The 23,254-nt window shown below is 42.5% G+C and overlaps 1 protein-coding gene across 1 annotated transcript in view; it reads right to left on the reverse strand.

Moving 5' to 3' along the window:
* Nucleotides 1-23,254, reverse strand: part of LOC132823008 (exocyst complex component 6B) — a 649,049-nt gene that overhangs the window by 485,994 nt on the left and 139,801 nt on the right. The window contains exon 6 of the mRNA XM_060836576.1: nucleotides 1,350-1,554. Coding sequence (XP_060692559.1) covers nucleotides 1,350-1,554 — 205 coding nt within the window. The remainder of the gene's footprint in view (nucleotides 1-1,349; nucleotides 1,555-23,254) is intronic.

The following is a 23,254-nucleotide window of genomic DNA, read 5'->3' on the forward strand; positions in this document are numbered from 1 at the left end:
CCTGGTTACATCTTACAGCATAAAGCATTCTGTATTACTAGGATCACAGAAACATCCCGTCAAGGGGATGAAAGATTATCAGGCGTATGCAGCAATGTAGAGTTAAGATTAAAATCAGATCAGTTATGATCTCATTGAATTGCACAGCAGGCTCAAAAGGCCAACTGGCCTCCTCTTGTTCCATGTTCATATACTCTCAAGTCTATTCCGTTTTTCAAGTAGATCTCTATGGATGGTAGGTCTCTATTATAACTCCACCTATTCAGCTTGGTTCTCTAACCTATAGGTAAAAACAAGGATTGCAGATGCTGGAAGCCAGATTCTAGATTAGTGTGGTGATGGAAAAGCACAGCAGTTCAGGCAGCATCTGGGGAGCAGGAAAATCGACGTTTTGGATGAAGGGTTTTTGCCCAAAACGTCGATTTTCTTGCTCCTCGGATGCTGCCTGAACGGCGATGCTTTTCCAGTACCCTTCTCTAACCTATATAAAAAAAAGCCTTTCCCCACCAATAAAACCTAGTAATTTTAGTTTTGAAGTTTTCAACTGACCTCTAGCTGTTTAGCATGAAGGAAATTCCAGACTTCTACTACCTTTGGTCTAGTGAAGTTAGGAGCTACATTATACAACTAAGCGCCATGTTCTTCAGCTTCACCCTTAACAGGCCCAATTCTGATAACAGAACAAGCTCGCAAGCTACATGATCAACCAGGACCCAAAGAATTCGAGTTTATACTAGAAGAGGTTTTCCCTAATGGTCTCGGAGGAAGCACAGGAGTAAGCAGATTCTTAACTGCCCTATTCGACGGCCTCACAAACTATTGTATTGTATAAAAAGCAGAGGACACTTGCAAATGAGGATGCCATTCAGTTCCTTCCAGCTTCCCTGTCACTTGACCCACTTTGATCCAACATCTTTTAGTACCTTTAACTTAACAAAAGTCTTTCAAATCTCAGTCTTCAAAGTTCCAACCTTTCACCAGCATTCTTCCAAGCCCTTGGGGAGAGAGTTTCAAATTACCAGTATTCTTAATGTGAAAAAGCAATGTTCAGTTTCACTTCTTAATGGCCTATTTGTAATTTTGCTCTGGATTCCCCTAATGAGGCAAATAGATTTTCTGTCTATTATCTAAGTAACACATTTAAACATCTCAAATGAGACCATCTTTCAAAAATGTGAACTCAAGGGAATGCAAGCCAAGTCATTGCGACCCATTCTCTCAATTTAACACTTGCAAATCCTGGTGTTTTTCTGAAGAACCCATGCTGGACCCCTGTCAAGCAATCGACTGCATCCCTTTATCTGCTATCGCAAATGTACGATGGTGTCTGTGTGCTGTAACAGGCTCACCTGTTTCATGGCAGTCTCTCCGATTTTGTCCGAATGTTTTCTGATGCTCTCCAAGAAATCCTTCAGGTCAGACATGGAAACTTCTTTTATCTCCTCTCGTAATTTGGGAATATCCTCCACCATTACTGTGCAGAAACGATAGGGATTTACCCGAGGCAAGAACGTGTGCTCCATGTGCTCCATCGTCTTCAACGCAGGATAGTGTCTAATAGGAGGGGGGGGGGGGGGAAGTGAATGTATGAAAGAGATGGAGTGTGAGAGAAAGGAAGAGCGAGGAGATAGAATGGGGAGGAGACAGTGAAAATCAGAGAAAGCAGACATTGGTCAGTAAGGTTTTTTTAATCCCCCTTTGACTTTTCAATTTGCTCCACTATCACTGCAAGAGCTTTCATTTTACTGCAGCCTCACAGGCTTTTTCGCCCAGCCTGGAGTCCTAAGTAAAGTGGCAGTGGCCCTGTTTCTGCCTTTGACACAATACAATAGTTTGTGAGGCCTCTAGAAAGGGTAATTAGGAGTCAACTGTGATAACCTGGGTCTAGAGTCATATGTAGGTCAGATAGAGTAATGACATGGTTTCCTTCTGTCAAGGATCGTTTTGAACGAATTGAGTTCTAAACAAAATTCAACAACTTTGCTGTCACTTTACTGACACAGTATCTTTAATGTCCAGAAATGTAGTTCTACTTTTATTCTTTCACTGATTTTGGATATTACCAAGGCTAGCAAACGTTGTCCATCCGTAAATGCCCTTGAACAAGGCCTAGAATCACATGTAAGGCTGACCAAAGCCAGCAAATGATGGTAGTTCCATAGGACCAATCCTAAGGCTAGCTTTCAATTCTGGATTTTTAAATAAATGATTACTGAAAAAGATTTTGTTGAGGCTTCTCCTTTTGCACACATAAATGCATTCGAAAGAATACCACTGTTAAGAGGAATAATATTTTATAGGACATGAGCAGACTGTACTGATTGGTTGGCAAATGGATTCTGATTGGGAAAGATGCTGCCGTGGAGAACAGGCTGATTAGATGATGACTGACAGTTTACATTGCAATTCCAACTAACAAACTTAAGTTGGTTGTCTGTTTAGTTCTTTGAAGATTCAGGATTATCCAGCAAATAATGTCCCAATGCAGAATCATATTCAATTTTAGTTTCGTACTTTTTTTTAAACTTTGCAAGCACAGACCAACTGGTTACGGCCAGTGCCTTATTTGTAGCAAACAGCCAAAAGGATATGCTGTTTGTGTAATCTGCCAGTTTTTGGGACCTAAAACCTACAAAACTAACATCACACAGACACTGAAAATCATATAACACATTACTCATCTGTGCAAGAGACTGAATTTTTTTCTTTTCTTAACAGTAGCATCCTGTTACGAATGAACACCATTCACATTCCTACTCCATAGCAGCAGTGTAAAACAGCTAGCTTCAACTATTGATCAAAGTTTTGGGATGTCTTACCTTTCCAGTGTAATCATAGATAGATTGGGCATTATGTGACATACAGTAACAAATTATCTGATTAGGATAGCCACTATTTCATAGGATGGCTTGGATGTGTCTTATTGCAGTGTCAATCTTGCAGGGTGACCAAATGGTTCAGGCCTATTTCTAAAATTGCCAATAGGTCAGACTCCTAGTGCATGGAATGACAGGATTCAGAACATATGTACTGACCAGTGAAGGTAGGTTTGCGATAGACTGCAGGAGAGAACCCCCTGTTCTCAACTAGCACATCAGGAAAAGGGAGCATATTTGGCTGTTCCATTTCAAATGTGAATTTGAGTGCATGATGGGGCCCATTAAGATAGCGAAGGAAATGTATTCTTGGAGCTGCAAATTCATAAACAGCAAACTTACTTTTCTAACTATAAACATACTCACATCATGCAAACTAATGAAGTGGCCAAAGGATGCCACTTTCAACGTGTAAGCAACATATATTAAGACGGGGGCCCTGTTCTTTACAGACAGAAAGAGCGCATGCATACATTGCCTCAGTTTCAAGCTGGCAAGCAAAAGCCATTCTCTGCTGCCTTTCAGAGGGTGATTTCTTCACAAATTAGAATCTAGCCACCCGGTTTAAATTTAAACAAAGCTTAGCAGCTAACTATCAGTCATTTATTTAATTTTTTATGGGATGTGATATAACTTTCTGGTCAGCATTTATTGCTGATCCCTAGTTGCCCTTGAGAAGGTGGTGGTGAGCTACCATCTTGAACTGTAACAGTTCATGTGCTATAGGTTGATCCACACCATCTTTATGGAGGGAATTCCAAAATTTTGATCCAGTGACAGTGAAAGAAGAGCGATATATTTCCAAGACAGCATGGTGAGTGGCTTTCAGGAGAACTTGTAGGTCGCTGTGTTTCCCTGTATCTCCTACCCTTGTCCTTCTCGATAGAAGTGGGTAAGGGTTTGAAAGGTTCTGTCTCAGAATTTTGAGGAATTTCTGCACTGCATCTTTTGGATGGAGGTTTGTAAATGTGGTGCCAAACAAGCGGCTACTTTGCCCTGGATGATGCAAAACTTCTTGAGTTTTGTTAGAGTGACAGTCATCCAATGCTGCATTCTCCATGGCAGTGGCAGTGCACAAATCAGTGACTACATGCCAAACGTATAGTATGAAATGATGGTCCCTTCACATTTGTATTCATAGATCAGAGAATCCCTACAGTGTGGAAACAGACTCTTCAGCCCAACAAGTCCACACCAACCCTCCGAAGGGTATCCCGCACAAACCTATTTCCCATTACCATACATTTACCTCTGACCAATCCACCTAACCTACACATCCCTGAACACTATGGGCAATTTAGCATGGTCAAATTACCTAACTTGCACATCTTTGTGGGAGGAAACCAGAGCACACGGAGGAACCCCACACAGACATGGAGAGAATGTGCAAACTTCACATAGACAGTCACCAGAGGCTAGAATCAAACCCAGGTCCCTAGCGCTGTGAGACAGCAGTGGTAACCACTGAGCCATCATGTTGCAAATGACCTAATGAGTGCATTGATAAAATGTGCCTTTTCATATTTATTAACTAAATTAGTTATTGAGATTTATGATTTTTATAATTAAGTTGTATTCCACCAACTGCCATAGTGGGATTTCACATCTCCGATTTCAGGTCTAAATGCCTCCTCCACAAGCATATTCTTCCTTAAGTATATTATTCTTCCGATCCTGGCCTTTAGCACTTTCCTAATTTTTATTCGGCCAGCAATGGTGGCCATAACTCAGCTGCCCAGGGCCCAAAATTCTAAAATCGGACCCAGATTCGGATTGATAAGTTGCAAATGACACTTGGTGCTGCAAAAGTGCCAGATAATGACCATTACTAACAAGGGAGAATCTAATCACTTCCTCTTGACATTCAATGGCGATTGACCAGAAAATGAACTGTACTCGACATATAAATATTGCAATTACAAAAGCAGGTCAGTAGCTAGGAATCCTGCAGCGAGCAATCATCTCCTATCTCCCCGGTGCTCTACAAGGCATGAATCAGAATTGTGATGGAAGCTTCAAAGTTCCTTTGAAAGTGCTATCAAATCTATGGCTTTTTACCGTCTAGAAGGACAACGGCAGCAGATGCATGTAGACACAACCACCTCCACGTTCCCCTTCAAGTCATTCACCCTCCTGAATTGGAAATATATTGTAATTTCCTCACTGTCTCTGACTGTCTTCTGAACAGCACTACGGTGGACCCTACACCCTAAGGACTGCAGTGGTTCAAAAAGGCTGTATCGGTCAAGCAACATCAAGATTATATTGACAATTAATCTATTTTTGATGGTGTTAGCTGAGGGAGGAATGTTGGCCAGGACACTGGAGAGCAGCCAGTTATCTATTAAAAATAGTGACCATGAGATCCTTTTGCCTTCAAAACAGGCGATTCTGTTTAATCGCTCATCGAAAAGAATGCAGCACAACATCAGAACTAGATTTGCTGCCTCCATGCTGGTTTGGAATTTAAAGTAACAGTCTTCTGACCTCCTCTTCACCCCCAGTCACAGTTTATTGTCCTATCCTTTCTTTCTGAACACTTCAGAGATACCAGAAAGAACTTCCATACATGATGAAAATGTTTTAAAAATCAGTTTTTATTTCTTGTAGGGGAGATTATTAATGGGGAAAGGCAATGAAACAATTTGTTTACAACCTAAAAGACACTGGAGCCCTGCTTCCAATTTTCCCCAACTGAAACTTATTTTCCAACAAAAAAAAACAAATTTAAAATTTAATCGGTCACAGAAACTTCATCTTTAAGCCAAACAGAAATAGAAAAAAACAAATATTTTCTTTGCATAACAGCATTATATGTCCAAACGGAGATTAGAGGGAAAAACAAAAAACAAATGTTCACATCAAATTATATTCTAGGGCTGACAAACCGCCTGGAGATACTTAAAAGCATGTCAGCCTTCATGATATGATGAGTTTAAGCATCAATCCAAAGGATTATGCTCATTACTGCTAATCCAAGCTTCTGCAAAGCCCCCTCCTCTCCACACGTCTACAATCACTCCAACAAAGCTTGGGCTTTAATATCATTACAGTCTGTTTCCTCTCTCATTTGAGGACGTCAGCGATGCAGTTACTGCTATGAAACATTATTATCCCTCCATCTGTTAACACAGCAGATCCACCACTCCCCAAAACCTTTTTTACCAAAAAGCTCCTTACCTCAAATTATATCTATCAAGTAACGAAAGCCTTTCAGTGCATTTACAAGGTCCTGACTGTTGGTCCTTTAGGTCAATACTGGAAATTAATCTGAGTTAAATCCTCTCTTACAGCATCCCCTCTCCCACTCGCCCACACTACAATCTCCAGTGTTAAGTACTTTATTGATTAAGGCTCTTATTAACATCAGGGCATTGACCTCAGAGCATGCACAAACAGTAACAGATTTAGTGGGGAGGGTTAGATATTGGACAGCAGATGCTCTCCTAATCGGCATGCTCCAAAAGGAATTGCTGCGTCCCATCTCATTTTGTGTTTCCCATTTGAAACTTTCCTGCCCCACTGAGCTTCCATCACAAATTGACAAATACTGCCTCCCAAGCCAAACTAGAAAGCACCCAGTCCAGTTTGAATTGCATAGACATATAACACAGTAACAGGCCATTCAGCCCAATTGGTTCTTGCTTTTCTTTGTGCTCTGCATGATTGCAGCAGATTGAGGAACACCAAAATAAGAACAGAAAATGTCAGAAATATTAAAAAATAAATTTTAACTAACATTTAAGGTTGATGCCTGACGTACTGAGTAGTTCCACACGTTCTGTCATTATTTTATATTTTCAGCACTGACAATATTTATCTTTATTACCATTGAAAATCGAATTACCGAAACTGAAAATAGAAAATGCTGATAAATACAAAGCAGGTAGCTGTCTCAAAGAGAAAGAGACAAGATATAAACATAAGAAATAGGAATGAATGGTATGGCTCTACTGTACAGTCCAATCGTGGCTCAATTTTGACTTTGCTTTCAGCCTATATCGCCCAATTTTGAGACACTAAAAATCTCTCTCAGTCTTAAATATACTTAACCACGGAGCATCTGGGATAGGAGAATTCCAAAGCTTTGCAATTTCTGAATCAAGAAATTTCTCATCTCAGTTCAAACATATGGAGGGCACAGCCTCAGCATGAAGGCACGGCCCCTATAGAACTGAGATGAGGGGGTGTGAATCTGTGGAACTCACAGCTGCAGAAGGCTATGGAGGCTAAGGCATTGAGTGTCTTTAAGACATAGATAGATAGGTTCTTGATTGGTAAGGGAATCAAGGATTAGGAGAGAAGGCAGGAGAATTGGGGTTGAGAAAAATCACAGCCATGATTGAATGGTGGAGAAGATTCTATAAGCCAAATGGCCTTATTCTGCTCCTTTATCTTATGGTCTTATGGTCACCCTTTCCTGAGACTGTGTCCTCACGATTTACAGATGCTCCAAGCAGGGAAAACTATCCTGGATGGCTATCCAGTCAAGCTCCTTCAAAATCCCATCTCTTTCGATGAGATCATCTCTCATCCCAGGTGCTGATGCAGGTCACTCAGAAATGCAAGAATTAGGAGCAGAAAAATAGGCCATTTGCCTTTTGAGCTTGCTTCACCATTCAGAAGGTCTGACTGTAGCCTTAACTCTTCCTTTCTGTCTGCTTCTCCAAAACCAATAACTCCTCTGCTGATCACAAATCTGACTCACACAACCTTGAGGATTGTCAATTAACCAGTCTCCATTGCTTTCCAAATAACAGAAGACCACAGATTAACAACCATCTAATAACTCAGTCTTAAATGGGAGATCCCTTATTTTCAAACTTTTAAAATTTTTAACCTCAGTCTAGATTTCCACAAGAAGAAACATCCTCTCAGCTTACATCTGGCATGTCCCATTAATATTTTATATATTTCAACAGAAAGCAAGGGAGGGGCCTAATCCTGAGCTAGTTTATTGTACACATTATCTAAATATGGTAGAAATCATTATTGGGACTGAGGGAATGTAGAAATGCTTCTACTTCGTATTTCTAAGCAACTAGACCTACTTAATTTTCCAAGAGCTGTAGAAATCATCATTCTTTTCCTCTTCAAATAAAAACATAGGTTACCGCAGTACTATAACAATTTAGGATTGGACAGTCAGTGCTGCCTGGAGACTCAACTCATAACAGTGGCCTTGGCAATATTTCAATTTCTTTATAAGTAACTCATGTAATACTTTTCTTTCAGGAAAGTAATTTTCAGAAATTTTCATAACAGCATTCTTAAAACAATTCAGGAGAACCATTTGTGACATTTGAATGATTTGTCCACGTACTTTTAATTACTCAAGTTAGTCTGCTCAGTAAATAATTCAATATTTCAATGTCTTGAAGACGGAGGAGTGCAACACAGTGTGTAGAATGGTGCTGAGCCCCAGAGACCTTATTATGACTCCAAAGTTACAAAGCACTTCATATAATGAATTACATGGGACTCAAGGAGTGTTGTGGCAACAAACCCAGCAGCAATTGCGTGTGCAGCAAGAGCCTAATTCCTGGATTTGAGCTGAACGACCAAGTAGTCTGTGACACTGGATGAGGGAATAATGGGGTCCAGACACCAGAAGAATGGTCATCACTTTTTTCAAATAATCTGCATTATTGACTAACATGCAGGTGAGTTCTCTGTTACGTATCCCATTTGAAGGATGTTACCTCTTGCAATACAGCACTGCCATCATAGAAGGCTGCAAAGAGAGCACAATGAGGTAGCAACAGATGTAGAGAAGTTAAGTAAGTGGGCAACAGGGCGACAGATGGGCTATAATGCGGGGAACTGAAGGGTGTTCACTTTAGTTCTAAGAAGAAATGAGCTGCTCGAAGAAATGGTGGAGGCTGGTACAGTTACAGCATTTAAAAGGCATCTGGATGGGTGTATGAATAGGAAGGGATTAGAGGGATATGGCCAATGCTGGCAAATGGGATTAGGTTAGGTTAGGATATCTGGTCAACATGGACGAGTTGGACCAAGGGGTTGTTTCCATGCTGTACATCTCTCTGATTCTATGACTCTAATTCAATATCAATGCAGTTTACTCTTAATGACCAATGAAATGGCCTTGAAGCCCATGTGTTTGCATTAAACCACAGAGGTCAGCCTTGTTAGGAAAGCCTATACCTCAAAGAAAAATTCAAAACAATTAATGTGCGTCTTTCACCTAATTTCTGCTCTAATCTCTCAATTTATTCAAAGAACCTCTACTTTTCCATATAAAACTGAAAGAACTGCAGATTAGATTAGATTGGATTAGATTAGATTACTTACAGTGTGGAAGCAGGCCCTTCAGCCCAACAAGTTCACACCGACCGTCCGAAGAGCAACATACCCAGACCCATTCCCCTACATTTATCCCTGCCCCTAACACTACAGGCAATTTAGCATAACCAATTCACCTAACCTGCACATTTTTGGACCATGGGAGGAAACCGGAGCACCCGGAGGAAACCCACGCATGCTGGAAACCAGAAGAAAAAACAAAATTGCAGAAGAAGTTCAGAGGGTCTGATAGCATCTGTGGAGAGAAATCAAAGTTAATGTTTTGGTTCCAGTGACCCTTCCTCAGAACCCTAACAGGTTGCAAGGCTTGTCCAGCAATTCATGTTTTTGTGTTTACTTTACCATGTTCTTTTTTAATTCTAGTTCCAACTAAGTTAATCACATATAAATCTCTGAAATTTAACTATTGCTGCTCCAAGACTTTTCTCATCCATTCTTCTACATTAAGTCTTCAACTGAAATTAGCTAAGTTGAAGTTTGATATTTTGATTGATTTTGACAAACAAATCATCCTCCTTTGATTCAGAATTCAATGACATGAGGGCCCAGAGAAAAACTGAGGAAAGGGTTTGGAGGGGAAAGTTCTTTCTGCAGAGAACTGTTGGAACATGCAATTCTTTGACACAGGAAGTATGAGAGGCCGGGACCACTGAGTATTATAAAGCAAAACTGAAGAAATATGTGAATTACAGTAAGATAGTGTGCTGAGAGAATTAAGAAAAGATTTGCATTATTGTGACCTCAAGACATTCCAAAATGATTCAGAGCTAGTTAAATACTTAATTTTCTTATGTGCAATCCCTTTTGGCGATGTCGGAAACACAGAAGTCTATTTTCACACAGCAAACTCCCAAAAGCTGAAATGAAATAACGATCACATTATCTCTTCTAGGTTTGTCACTCAGGGATAAATAGTAAGCTTAAGAAAATCAGGCAGTGGCGTCATGTGGACTATGAGGACACAGGAACCAAATGTTAGTCTTTAGTGCTGTAATTTGCTAATGGTATAAAAATGAGAGAGAATTTCTTCCCATCATCAGGTATAAAACTTCAACACCCATTGCCCAGATTCACATCTGAAAACTCAGGTGAATTGGACATTGGTCATTCACTATGACACCGTTATTCAATTAGAAACAACTCTCTTAGCTGTTGAGGCAGAAAAATTGTTGAGATTAAGTAGCACCAAAGCGCTCTCACGTGAATGGCTCACTACTTGCTTAGGTACAGAAATTCTGCACTGCATCAGCTACAAACCGTTTGACTTTTACAATTTGTAAGGGCCAACATATTGTATTGGCAGAAACTTTTAATCACTGTGATTTTTTTCCCCAATGAAAGGTTTCAACAATCCAGAATGAACCAAATTGTAACAATTTGTCTGCTCAAAAGAAAAACAATGCAAGACCAAGAGAGACTCGCATCTTCTCATTATCCTTAACCCTACGCTATAGGTCCAGTCCAAGGATGTTAGAAAGGGCTTCACAACTTACTTTCCCATGAGATGTTGGCAAACAGAGTCAACGAGTGCTGAAATCACCGAGACATTGTTGTGAAACATTCTGCACGGCACCGCATTGATTCACTTCCTGTTCTGGACACCCCCCAGCAATTCACATGTCTTTCCAAATCTGTACAGGCAGTGATGTGGTTTAAGAAAAATGGTGCATATTTTCAGAACGATTTCTGAAAATATAGCCTCTTCATTCAAATTAACCAGTTAGAGACCTTTAAAAATTTATTCATTCATGGGATGCGGGTGTCACTGGCTGGGCCAATATTTAATACATGTCCCTAACTGTTAAGAGTAATCACACTGCCATGGGTCTGAAGTCACATGTAGGCCTGACCAGGTTAAGTATGGCAGTTACCTTCCCTAAAGGACAATCAATAATGGATTCATGGTCATCATTAAGGTCTCAACTCCAGATTTTTATTTTGAATTCAAATTCCATCATTTGCCATGGTGGGATTCAAACCTGGGTCCACAGAACATTCACCTGGACCATCTCAGACTCCTCCCTCCCCTTCCTAGACCTCTCCATTTCTATCTCGGGCGACCGAATCAACACGGACATCTACTATAAACCGAATGACTCCCACAGCTACCTAGACTACACCTCCTCCCACCCTGCCCCCTGTAAAAACGCCATCCCATATTCCCAATTCCTTCGTCTCCGCTGCATCTGCTCCCAGGAGGACCAATTCCAACACCGCACAGCCCAGATGGCCTCCTTCTTCAAGGACCACAGATTCCCCCCAGACGTGATCGACGATGCCCTCCACCGCATCTCCTCCACTTCCCGCTCCTCCGCCCTTGAGCCCCGCCCCTCCAACCGCCACCAGGACAGAACCCCACTGGTTCTCACCTACCACTCCACCAACCTCCATATACAGCATATGATCCGCCGTCATTTCCGCCACCTCCAAACGGACCCCACCACCAGGGATATATTTCCCTCCCCTCCCCAATAGTGTTCCGAAAAGACCACTCCCTCCATGACTCCCGCGTCAGGTCCACACCCCCCACACAACCCAACCTCCACTCCCGGCACCTTCCCCTGCAACCGCAAGAAATGCAAAACCTGCACCCACACCTCCTCCCTTACTTCTCTCCAAGGCCCCAAGGGATCCTTCCATATCCATCACAAATTCACCTGCACCTCCACACACATCATCTATTGCATCCTCTGCACCCGATGTGGCCTCCTCTATATTGGGGAGACAGGCTGCCTACTTGCGGAACGTTTCAGAGAACACCTCTGGGACACCCCGACCAACCAACCCAACCACCCCGTGACTCAACACTTTAACTCTCCCTCCCACTCCACTGAGGACATGCAGGTCCTTGGACTCCTCCACCGCCAGACCATAACAACACGACGGTTGGAGGAAGAGCGCCTCATCTTCCACATAGGAACCCTCAACCACAAGGATGAACTCAGATTTCTCCAGTTTCCTCATTTCCCCTCCCCCCACCTTGTCTCAGTCAAATCCCTCGAACTCAGAACCGCCTTTCTAACCTTCAATCTTCTTCCTGACCTCTCCGCTCCCACCCCACTCCGGCCTATCACCCTCACCTTGAACTCCTTCCACCTATCACATCTCCATCGCCCCTCCCCCAAGTCCCTCCTCCCTACCTTTTATCTTAGCCTGCTGGACACACTTCCTCATTCCTGAAGAAGGGCTTATGCCCGAAACGTCGAATCTCCTGTTCCTTGGATGCTGCCTGACCTGCTGCACTTTTCCAGTAACACATTTTCAGCTCTGATCTCCAGCATCTGCAGACCTCACCTTCTCCTCCATAGAACATTACCAGGATTAATAATCTAATGATAATACCACGAGGTCATCACCATCCCTGTGAAGAACTTTCTCCTCATCTCAGCCCTAAATGGTTTGCCCATATCCTTAGAATGTATGCCATGGTTCTTGACTCCTGCACCATCTAGAACATCCTTCTTGTGGCTGCCCTGTTTCAGCCTGTTAGAATTTTACAGGTTTTATAAGATTCCCCCCTCATTCATCTGAAATCCAGTAAATACAATCCTAACTCAACCTCTCCTCAGACATCAGCCTACCATCTCAGGAGTCAGTCTGCTAAACTTTCGCTGCACTCTCTCTATAGTAAGAACACCCTTTCTCAGGTAAGGAGATAAAACTGCACACAGTATTCCAGAGTTCAATTTCAGCCTTAGGTGACCATTCCTGTGAAGTTTGCATATTCTCCCTGTGTCCATACGGGTTTCCTCATGGTGCTACAGTTTCCTCTCACAGTCCAAAGATGTGCAGGTTAGGTGGATTGGCCAAATTGTCTGTATGTGTGCAGGTTGGATGGGTCAGCCATGCAGGGTTACAGGGGTAGGTTACTGTTCAGAGTATCATTGTAGACTTGATTCGTCAAGTAGCCTCCTTCCACACTGTACACATTCCATTGCATCCACGATTTCCAGGGCCACTTCCTGGGATTTATCAGGCTTTTGTGATTTATTAGACTTCAATTTCATCAACTAACCCCGCATCAGTTCCCTATTGACTCTAATTTCCTTTAGTTCCTCCCTCTCAATAAATCCTGTAAGCCCAACATTTCTGGTTCATTTCTGTGTTGTCCTTTGTAAACACAGACCCAAAGTACGTAGATGGTCAGCTAGCCGATTTCTTTGTTCTGATTTAGATTTGTCTTCATCAATCTTTTTCTCTTCACATTCCTATAGAAACTTTAACATTCAATATTGTGTGTTCCACACAAGCTTACTCTTGTAGGTTTTCTTTCTTCATCAATCCTACTGTCCTCCATTGCTCAGACGAGGAGACATTCCACTCCCAAGCATCCCAGACATCCATCTATTTCGAACAACATGCTTTTCCTCCCTCTATCATCCAGACAGCCCTCCACCGCACCGCTTCCATGCCCCGTTTCACTGCGCTAAACCCCCTCTCAAAAGCAATAAAGGCAGAGTCTCCCTTGTCCTCATCTACCACCCCACCAGTCTTTGCATCCAATGTAACATCCTTAAACACTTCCACTTACTCCAACTAGACTGCATCACCAAGAACATCTTCCCATCTCCACCTCTCTCTGCCTTCCGCAAGGACCAATTTTTTTGACAGTCCTTGATGTGCACCACTCTCCCCATCGACCGTCATTCCCCCCATCCCCAAATTCCCAGATACCTTCCCCTGCAACCGGAAAAGATGCAAAACCTGCTGGTACACCACCCCCCTCACCTCCATCCAGGACCCCAAACGGTCCTTCCAGGTAAGACAGAGGTTCACCTGGCTCTCTTCCAACCTCGTTTACTACATCAGGTGCTCCCAATGTGGTCTTCTCTACATCAGGGAGACCAAATGTAAACTTGGGAAATGGTTCACCAAGTATCTCAGCCAGGCCCGCAGGGGCCAACGAGACCTCCCAGTCACCATCCATTTTAATTTGTCTTCCCATTCCCTTTCTAACATGACCTCCTACATTTCCACAACGAACCATACAGCAAATTTGAGGAACAACTCTTCATCTTCCACCTGGGCAGCCTACATTGAGTTCTCCAATTTCAAATAATCTCCCTCCTCATTCCCCCAACTCCCTTCCCAGGCCCTCACCCTCCTTTCCACTCCTTCCTGCCACCAACCGGATTCATTCTTCCCACTGCCCAAGTCATACCTTTTACCTGTCTTCATCTATCCCCACTTCACCAGCCACACCTTTTATCTGTAGCTCCCACTACACCCACCCCCAGTCCTGAAGAAGGGTTACACCCAAAACGTCAACTTCTCCATCTCCTGATGCTGCCTGGCTTGCTGTGTTCTTCCAGCCTCCTGCTTCTTTTCTATGAAGGATAAACTTGGCAACTTGATATTATCGATTTGAATCTCTACCTAGAACCTTGAAGAAAATCAAAGTAAATTTGCAAGAACTGTGTGGCACATCGTGGCTTCATTCCAAAAATGAAGAAACACTCAAAATCCTGTAAAGTATTGGAGAATTCTCCAGTGGAAATTAAAGCCGAACGATAAGGGTCTGACACAATTTTCAGGTGTAAACAAGCAGCATTTAGGAAATAAATATTGCTTTAGTTATTTGTTTTACTTACCTTGTTGAACTCAAAAACAGTATGTGTTTTTATTTATAAACATTGAAGAAAGACTGAATTGATTGGGCTGGTACTCACTGGAATTTAGAAAAATGAGGCGAGATCTCACTGAAACATATAGCTTTATGATCGAACTGGACAGACGAGATGCAGGAAGAATGTTCCCAACGTTGGGGAAGTCCAGAATTAAGGGTTACAGTGTAAGAATAAGGGGTAAGTTATTCAGGACTGAGGTGAGGAAGAATTTCTTCATTCAGACAGTTGTGAACCTGTGAAGTTCTCTCCCACAGAAAGCTGTTGGAGCCAGTTCATTAGGTATACTCAAGATGGAGCTGGACGTGGCCCTTCCGGCTAAAGGGATCAAGGGGTATGGGGAGAAAGTGGGAACGGGATACTGAAATTGCATGACCAGCCATGATCATACTGGACGGTGGTACAGTCCTACGCTTATTACCTATTTTCAATGTTTCTAAAGCATTAAGTTTGTGTTGTATTAGAAGTTTGAATTACTAAAGGAATTCCTTGTTTCTTATGAGATATTTTAAATTTGAAGTTTAAAAAATCTCCTCAAACAAATCCAGTTTCCTCCCATAGTCCAAAGGTGTGCAGGTTAGGTAAATTGGCCTTGCTAAATTGTCCATAATGTTAGGTGCATTAGTCAGGGGTAAATGTAGGGGTCTTCAGAGGGTCGGTGCGGACTTGTTGGGCCGAAGAGCCTGTTTCCACACTGTAGAGGATCTAATCTAATTTAAAAATTCACAACCTGAAAGAAGGAGTGCCATACTTGCAGCTGCTTACTTTCTGGTTGAGAGAGGTTGATTGGCAGGCAGCAACAAGTAACACATATAAAAGAATGGTCACTTCAATAGAGCACTGAAGGGTGCCAATCAGATGTTTCCTCCCGGAAAGGAGCCACATATAGGTGACAGTACTAATCAATGTTCAAACACCAGTACCTCAAATACAATCAGGTCAATTTAACATTGAGACCTTTCCAGACTCCAGTGGAAAAAAAATTGTACAGCTTAGCGATAAGCTATACTGAAAAAAACAGTTTTTCGGAAATTGAACACTGACTTCTATTAAAGAGTAAAACCATTATACAAGGCAGTGCTAAATCTAGGGCAAGGGTTTAGAATTCTTACGGTCAGAAGCTGATAATCAGGTTTTGAGTACAACACAGTAATACTATTTCAAAACTGCACAGAATCATTGCTTTGATACCACAACAATAATGATAAAGATTAATGATACAAGTTCAAGATCTGAAATATATTTTGTCTTCAAGGATGCCTGAAAGTTTTCATTTTATCATCACCATATTATAAATCTAATATCCATCTTGATAAACAGGCACATTCTCATTAACAACTTCATCCAAAGGGAGCCGACTCTAACAATCAAGTATTCGCATGGGGTGTCACCTAAAATTTCACATAGCCTTTAGGTGAGACTTTGACTCACAAACATTACACTGTTAAAGTTTTGTTTCCAAAAGTTCAGGAAGTCTATGGGTCCTGTCAAATCCTAGTATTGAAGACTTCTGCTCCAGAAAACACTACCCTTTCCAACAAACACACCCAATACAGCTATAACACTGACATTGATCTGAATGTGGAACAGACAAATCTAATCAGGCCAATTAAAGTCTCCATCGGTCCACTCCCAAAATTCAGCAGAGATGGAAGGGATCGTCGGCACTTAATCAGCCATCACCTGTTCACAAAAAGTACTCAGTTTTGACTGCAAGTGTCAAAGCAGTATGTAAGCAGAGCTTAGCAGCAAGGTATCCAAGCAAAACTGAAGTTATTGAGAAGCACGTGGAAAACAGCTGAAGGTGTGTCACTGGAGCCGAAATGTTTACTCTGCTTTCTCTGCCCAGATGCTTCCAGACCTGCAGAGATTCCTCAGCAATTTCTGCTTTAATTTCAGATTTCTAGCAGATGCAGTTCTTTATTTTTTATTTCGTGCGAAAGACGAATTGTTCCACTAATTGATTAATTGCCATTGTAGGAAGCCAATAATTTCAGCACCAGAACATCAGGGCAAGTGTCCTAGGCCCAATCATCTTCAGCTGCCGCACCAATGATCTTGCACTTATGATTCCTTAATTGTAAGGTCAAAGTGGACCTGCTTACTCATAATTGCACAATGTTCAGCACCATTCATAATTTCTCAAATACTGAAGCAATCCATGTCCAAATGAAGCAAGATATGGACAACATTCAACACCCCGCTGCTGATAAGTGGCACATTCGCAGTACACAAGTGCTGAACAATGACAATCTGAAACAAGAGAGAATCTAGGCATTGCCTCTTGAAGTTCCAATGGTTTTACCACTGTTGAATCTCCAACTCTCAACATTCCCAGAGACTTCCCAATGAGCAGCAACTGAATTGGACCAGCCATGTAAATACTTTGCTGACAAGAGCAGGTCAGCAGCTGTGAATTCTGTCACCACAAACAGAATCCTTACTCCCCAAAATCTGGATGCCATGCATTGCCATCAACAAATACTGCTCCAAAAACACACAAAACACACACTCCCCTAACTCTTGATTCCTTTATTAATCAAGAACCTATAAGGGGACCCCTGGAAAGGTTAGGAACAATATAAGTCCAAAAGAATCACTTGTACGGTTTAGACTGTTCATGACAAATCAGCAAAGCTGACTGAAGCCCTAAGCTTGTGAATGTCAAGTTTTCACCTCCATGCCAACAATGATGGTACATCTTATGAAACAAACAACTATATTTCAGACGCAATTGGAAACTGGGGGCAGAAGATAATCAATGCGAAATGTGTGTCAGGGGGCAGGGGGGACAGCAGAGAGGAAGAAAGATGATGGTGGAGGAGAGAGAGAGAACTGCTAATTGCACCAGATATCAATATTATATCTCCCTCCTCTCATGCAACTTAAAAGCAACCATCTAGTTTAAAATATTGAATTATGAATGTGTGTAAGAATGTGATATTTTATACTGCACATCCTAAAACCAGTAACTCAACACAAGAACACGCTATAATGATTTCTTTATTCCTTTTCCAATATATGTTCTAAGGCAGTTTTGGAAACAATTTAGCAGACACACCAGCACTGGATCTGAAAGACTCAGGTTTTGCCATTGTCATGGCCATCAAAGAGTTAACATGGTATTCAGCTCTTCAAGAAATAAAATGAATTAATTTGTGCTAACAACCACTGACCTAAACATAAAAATCTTAATACAGGATTAAAAATCCTTTAATAATCACCTATAATCTCTACTGTCGGTTCATATTTAAATAATTATTCTTTAATTGAGGTCAGCCCTCCGCAAATCCCCCACGGGACCCTTGGGCACAATGTGAACTTTGAAGGAGGAAGTAGGGAAATAAAACGGCAAAGATTTACAGAACAAATGCTTTGGCTTTCCTCTGCACTCCTTTTATATTATAATTCAGACAGCTCCAACTTATTATAACAGTTCTTGAGGGATGTGTGCATTTTGACGAACAATATGTTACACTGAGTGCTGAACTGCTTACACAGAGGCACTCATTCAGTCTGAATTCTGAAACAGACTGGATCTGCAATTCTGTCTCCAGATTCCAAGGGTGAACCCTGGATAACGCCAGTCTCTGGTTCTATATGTAAATAAGGTTTCACAGAATTAGTGTAAAACCTGAGGTGAGGGTGAGGAGACCCGGTTCTGAAATACAGGCCTTCATAACATAATGTCATCACTCTTGAGGATGGTCGGGGTGGGCAGGGGACAGTTTGGTATGGCAGAAGTATCTGAGCAGTTATCACAGCATCGGTTGTTTTGTCCGAACAACAAAGACCTTTTGTACAAGGCAGCAAGGCAATTCATAGTGCTGCTCAGCTTTCAGCCATAGCTCACTGGCGACCAGTCTCTGAGACAGAAAGTTGAGCATTCAATTTCTACTCCAGGGATGTGGAACACTAAGGCAGATGCCTCCAATATAGTCATACAGCACATCTGCACTCCAGAATAATAGAGTCCAGAATAATACTGACAAAATTATAAACTGTCAGAGATGCTGTCTTTCAAAATACATGTTCAGTTGGAGTTATGTCAGCTCACTCAGGATGGAAAAGATACAACGAGACTATTTGAGAGAATAGCAGGAGAATTCTGCCTTTTTGTCTTAGCTCAGTAAACGTCAGTTTAAAAAGAATGATTTGGTAACTATCACAATTTGGGACCTTCCTATATAAAAACTGGTTGCCATCTTCCATTGAATGCAGAAGACGGAGCTCAAAAAAATCCATTGAGGTCATGAATGATGCACTCACCTGCCCCATAATTAGAAGATGAAGGATCAGCCCAAGGGAGAAACCCCAGACCATGAGACACATCTCATCAACTTGTCCAGTCAGATCAGCTGCAGCAAGCACTGCATATTCCTATTCAGGTTTCAAGATGTCATCAAGCAAAGAAGGTTACCTCAGAGTACAACGGGATCTTGATCAGATGGGCCAATGTGAGGTGCGGCATTTTGGAAAGGCAAATCAGGGCAGAACTTAGGCACTAAATGGTAAGGTCCTGTGGAGTGTTGCTCAATAAAGAGACCTTAGACTGCAGGTTCATAGTTCCTTGAAAGCGGAGTTGCAGGTAGACATGATAGTGAAGGAGGCATTTGGTATTTCCTTTACTGGTCAGTGTATTGAATATAGGAAAAGGCAGATCATGTTGCGACTGTCCAGGACATTGGTTAGGCCACTTTTGGAATACTGCATGTAATTCTGGTCTCCCTGCTATATGGGGCATGTTGTGAAACTTGAAAGGATTCAGAAAGGATTTACAACAATGTTACCAGGGTTGGATGGTTTGAGCTCTAGGGAGAGGCTGAATAGGCTGGGGCTGTTTTCCCTGGAGCGTTGGAAGCTGAGGGGTGACCTTTTTAAGGTTTATAAAATCATGAGGGGCATGGAAAGATAAATAGATAAGGTCTTTTCCCTGGAAGGGGTGAGTCCAGAATTAGAGGGCATATGTTTAAGCTGAGAGGGGAAAGATATAAAAGGGACCAAAAGGGCAGCATTTTCATACAGAGAGTGGTGTGTGTATGGAATGAGTTGCCAGAGGAAATGGTGGAGGCTGGTACAATTACAGCATTTAAAAGGCATCTAGATGGGTTTATGAATAGGAAGGATTTAGAGAGATATGGTCAAACATTGGCAAATGGGACTAGATTAATTTAGGATATTAGTCAGCATGGACAGTTGGACCAAGGGGTCTGTTTCTGTGCTGTGTACCCCTAGGACTGTATAAACAGTCGCCAAGTTAGACTTCCCATTATAATCTTTACCAATCACATTAATGTAACAGTACAACAAAAAAAGTCCTACCAGCTATATTATGGAGAGCCCAAGTTGTGAAAAGCATGGTAGAAATAAAAGCTCTTCGAGTCTCCCTCCCCTGTTCACTTTCCCATCCCAGTCACCAGCACACAGATATTTGGCAACATGGAGGGGCTGCCAGCAGTTCATGCTTGTGTGCCAGTGTGAGGGGTTTTGGCATTAGTCTTGCTCTACAAAGAGAGAAAAACCAGCCCGTGCTTAGGATTCCACAATGTAAACATTGTACTGTGAAACAGAGTTATTATAAAACCTGTCAAAAAACACTGCTCCAAGAGTCAGCATCACAGTGTGATAACACTTTTAACCACATTTTGTTTGCAGCAATTGTTGGCTGCACTACACTGCAGCGCATGCCCCATTCCAAGTCTAAGCTCAGTTGAAAAATAATGATTTAACATTACCAGATAAACATCCAAGCACAAAAACACTTCAATTAAACACAATACAAACAGACATTAAAAAGACTCATTGAGTAAAAAGCATTGGAAAAATTGCAAGACCCGCAACAAAGATCAGCCAGCACATATAGAGCACAGAGAGCTGCACCATATAATACATAGAGCCAGACCAGGGAGCTTTGATATACACAGTATAGACCAGCCAGGAACACAATGCTGTGATCCACACTATACACAGAGCAGAAACATAGGGCTCTGACCCGTATTATATACAGAGCAGGAATACTGTCACTGATGCACATTATTCATGGAGCAAGAACACAGGGCTCTGATTCACATTATGCACAGAGCAGCAACACTGGGGTCTGACCCATATTGTACACAGACCAGGAACACCAAACACAGACCCACCGACTCCCACAGCTACCTGGATTACCGCCCAATTCCTCCGCCTCCGCCGTATCTGCTCCCAGAAGGACCAGTTCCACCACAGAACACACCAGATGGTCTCCTTCTTTAGGAACCGCAATTTCCCTTCCCACGTGGTTAAAGGTGCCCTCCAACACATCTTGTCCACATCCCACACCTCCGCCCTCAGACTCCACCCCTCCAACCGTAACAAGGACAGAACACCCCTGGTGCTCACCTTCCACCCTACCACCTTCGCATAAACCAAATCATCCGCTGACATTTCCGCCACCTCCAAACAGACCCCACCACCAGGGATATATTTCCCTTCCCACCCCTTTCCGCCTTCCCTAAAGACCGTTCCCACTGTGACTACCTGGTCAGGTCCACACCCCCCTACAACCCACCCTCCCATCCTGGCACCTTCCCCTGCCACCACAGGAATTGCAAAACCAGTGCCCACACCTCCTCCCTCACCTCCAACTAAGGCCCTAAAGGAGCCTTCCACATCCATCAAAGTTTTACCTGAGCATCCACCAATATCATTCATTGTATCCGTTGCTCCTGATGCGGTCTCCTCTACACTGGGGAGACTGGACGCCTCCTAGCAGAGCGCTTTAGGGAACATCTCTGGGACACCCGCACCAATCAACCACACCGCCCTGTGGCCCAACATTCCAATTCCCCTCCCACTCTGCTGAGGACATGGAGGTCCTGGGTCTTCTTCACCGCTGCTCCCTCACCACCAGATGCCTGGAGGAAGAACACCCCATCTTCCGCCTCGGAACACTTCAACCACAGGGCATCAATGTGGACTTCAACAGTTTCCTCATTTCCCATTCCCCCACCTCACCCCAGTTCCAAACTTCCAGCTCAGCACTGTCCCCATGACTTGTCCTACCTGCCTATCTTCTTTTCCACCTATCCACTCCACCCTCCCCCCACCCCCGATCTATCACCTTCATCCCCTCCCCCACTCACCTATTGTACTCTATGCTACTTTCTCCCCACCCCCACCCTCCTCTCACTTATCTCTCCACCCTTCAGCCTCTCTGCCTGTATTCCTGATGAAGGGCCTTTGCCTGAAACGTCAATTTTATCACTCCTCAGATGCTGCCTGAACTGCTGTGCTTTTCCAGCACCACTCTAAGCTAGACTTTGGTATACAGAGCAGGAACACAAGATGCTTATCTCCCTAATACATGGAGCTGGAATACTGGGCTCTGACCCACATTGTGTATGGAAAAGGAATTCTAGGCTCTAACCCACATTGGATACCGAACAAGAACACAGGATTGTAACCTACATTGTACTTAGAGCAGGAACACAGCGCTCTAAACTACATTATATGCAAATCTGGAACACTGGGCTCTGACCCACCCTAGAAATAGACCAGGAACACAGGACACTGATCCACATTGTACACAGAGAAGGAACACTGGGATGTGATCCACTTTACACACAGAACAGGAACATAGGGCTCTAACCCATTGACAAATTCTAAATCAACAGTTTGACAAAAACAGGAAAAATATTTAAAAGTTCAGGAAAGCAATCCAATATTGTTCTTTCTTCTGTAGAGCAATGTTTTAAACTGAGAGTTAGGAAATTAAAAATATAACTTGAGGCAAATGAAATAGTGATTTGGAGTATTGGCACTCAGCAGTCTCTGCACCTGAGCACACATTTCACCAAAACAGTAAGGCATCTTGGTGAGTTTCAGAATTCGATGAGGTGGGGTGAATATATGAACATTAAATATGGTTAAATTATGAGTGCAGTCTAAGTTTCAGAAAATACCTAAAGCATATAACCAAATTTAATAAATTAAACAAAGTTATTACCACAATGACACTTTAAATAGACAATTAAGTGATATTTCAAGATTCAACAGAGATGTCAAGGAGGATGATGTGCTGTAGTTGGAGCATGTGGGAGCTGGTGGACACCGGTATTAACCACAACAACTACATTTGCAGTGAGTGCAGCTTGAGGAACTTTGGCTCAGAGTTGATGAGCTGAAATCTAAGCTTCAAGCTATGTGATGCATCGGCATGAACGTTACCTGGATATTTGATCCAGGAAGCAGCCATACCTCTCACTTTACATACTTCTGATCTGGCCTATAGTCAGAGACATTGCTTTGCCAATTGAGTCAGGTAGTTATGGAGAATTCAACTTGGCACTGTTTCCTTATCTGAGGTACTGTGAATGCAACAGAACACTGAGCAATCATGAATCATCATCCTACTGCTGACTTTAGGACTCACATGAAGCAGATGAAAGCTAA

This window comes from Hemiscyllium ocellatum, chromosome 1 (assembly GCF_020745735.1).
Source record: "Hemiscyllium ocellatum isolate sHemOce1 chromosome 1, sHemOce1.pat.X.cur, whole genome shotgun sequence".
Taxonomy (NCBI): domain Eukaryota; kingdom Metazoa; phylum Chordata; class Chondrichthyes; order Orectolobiformes; family Hemiscylliidae; genus Hemiscyllium; species Hemiscyllium ocellatum.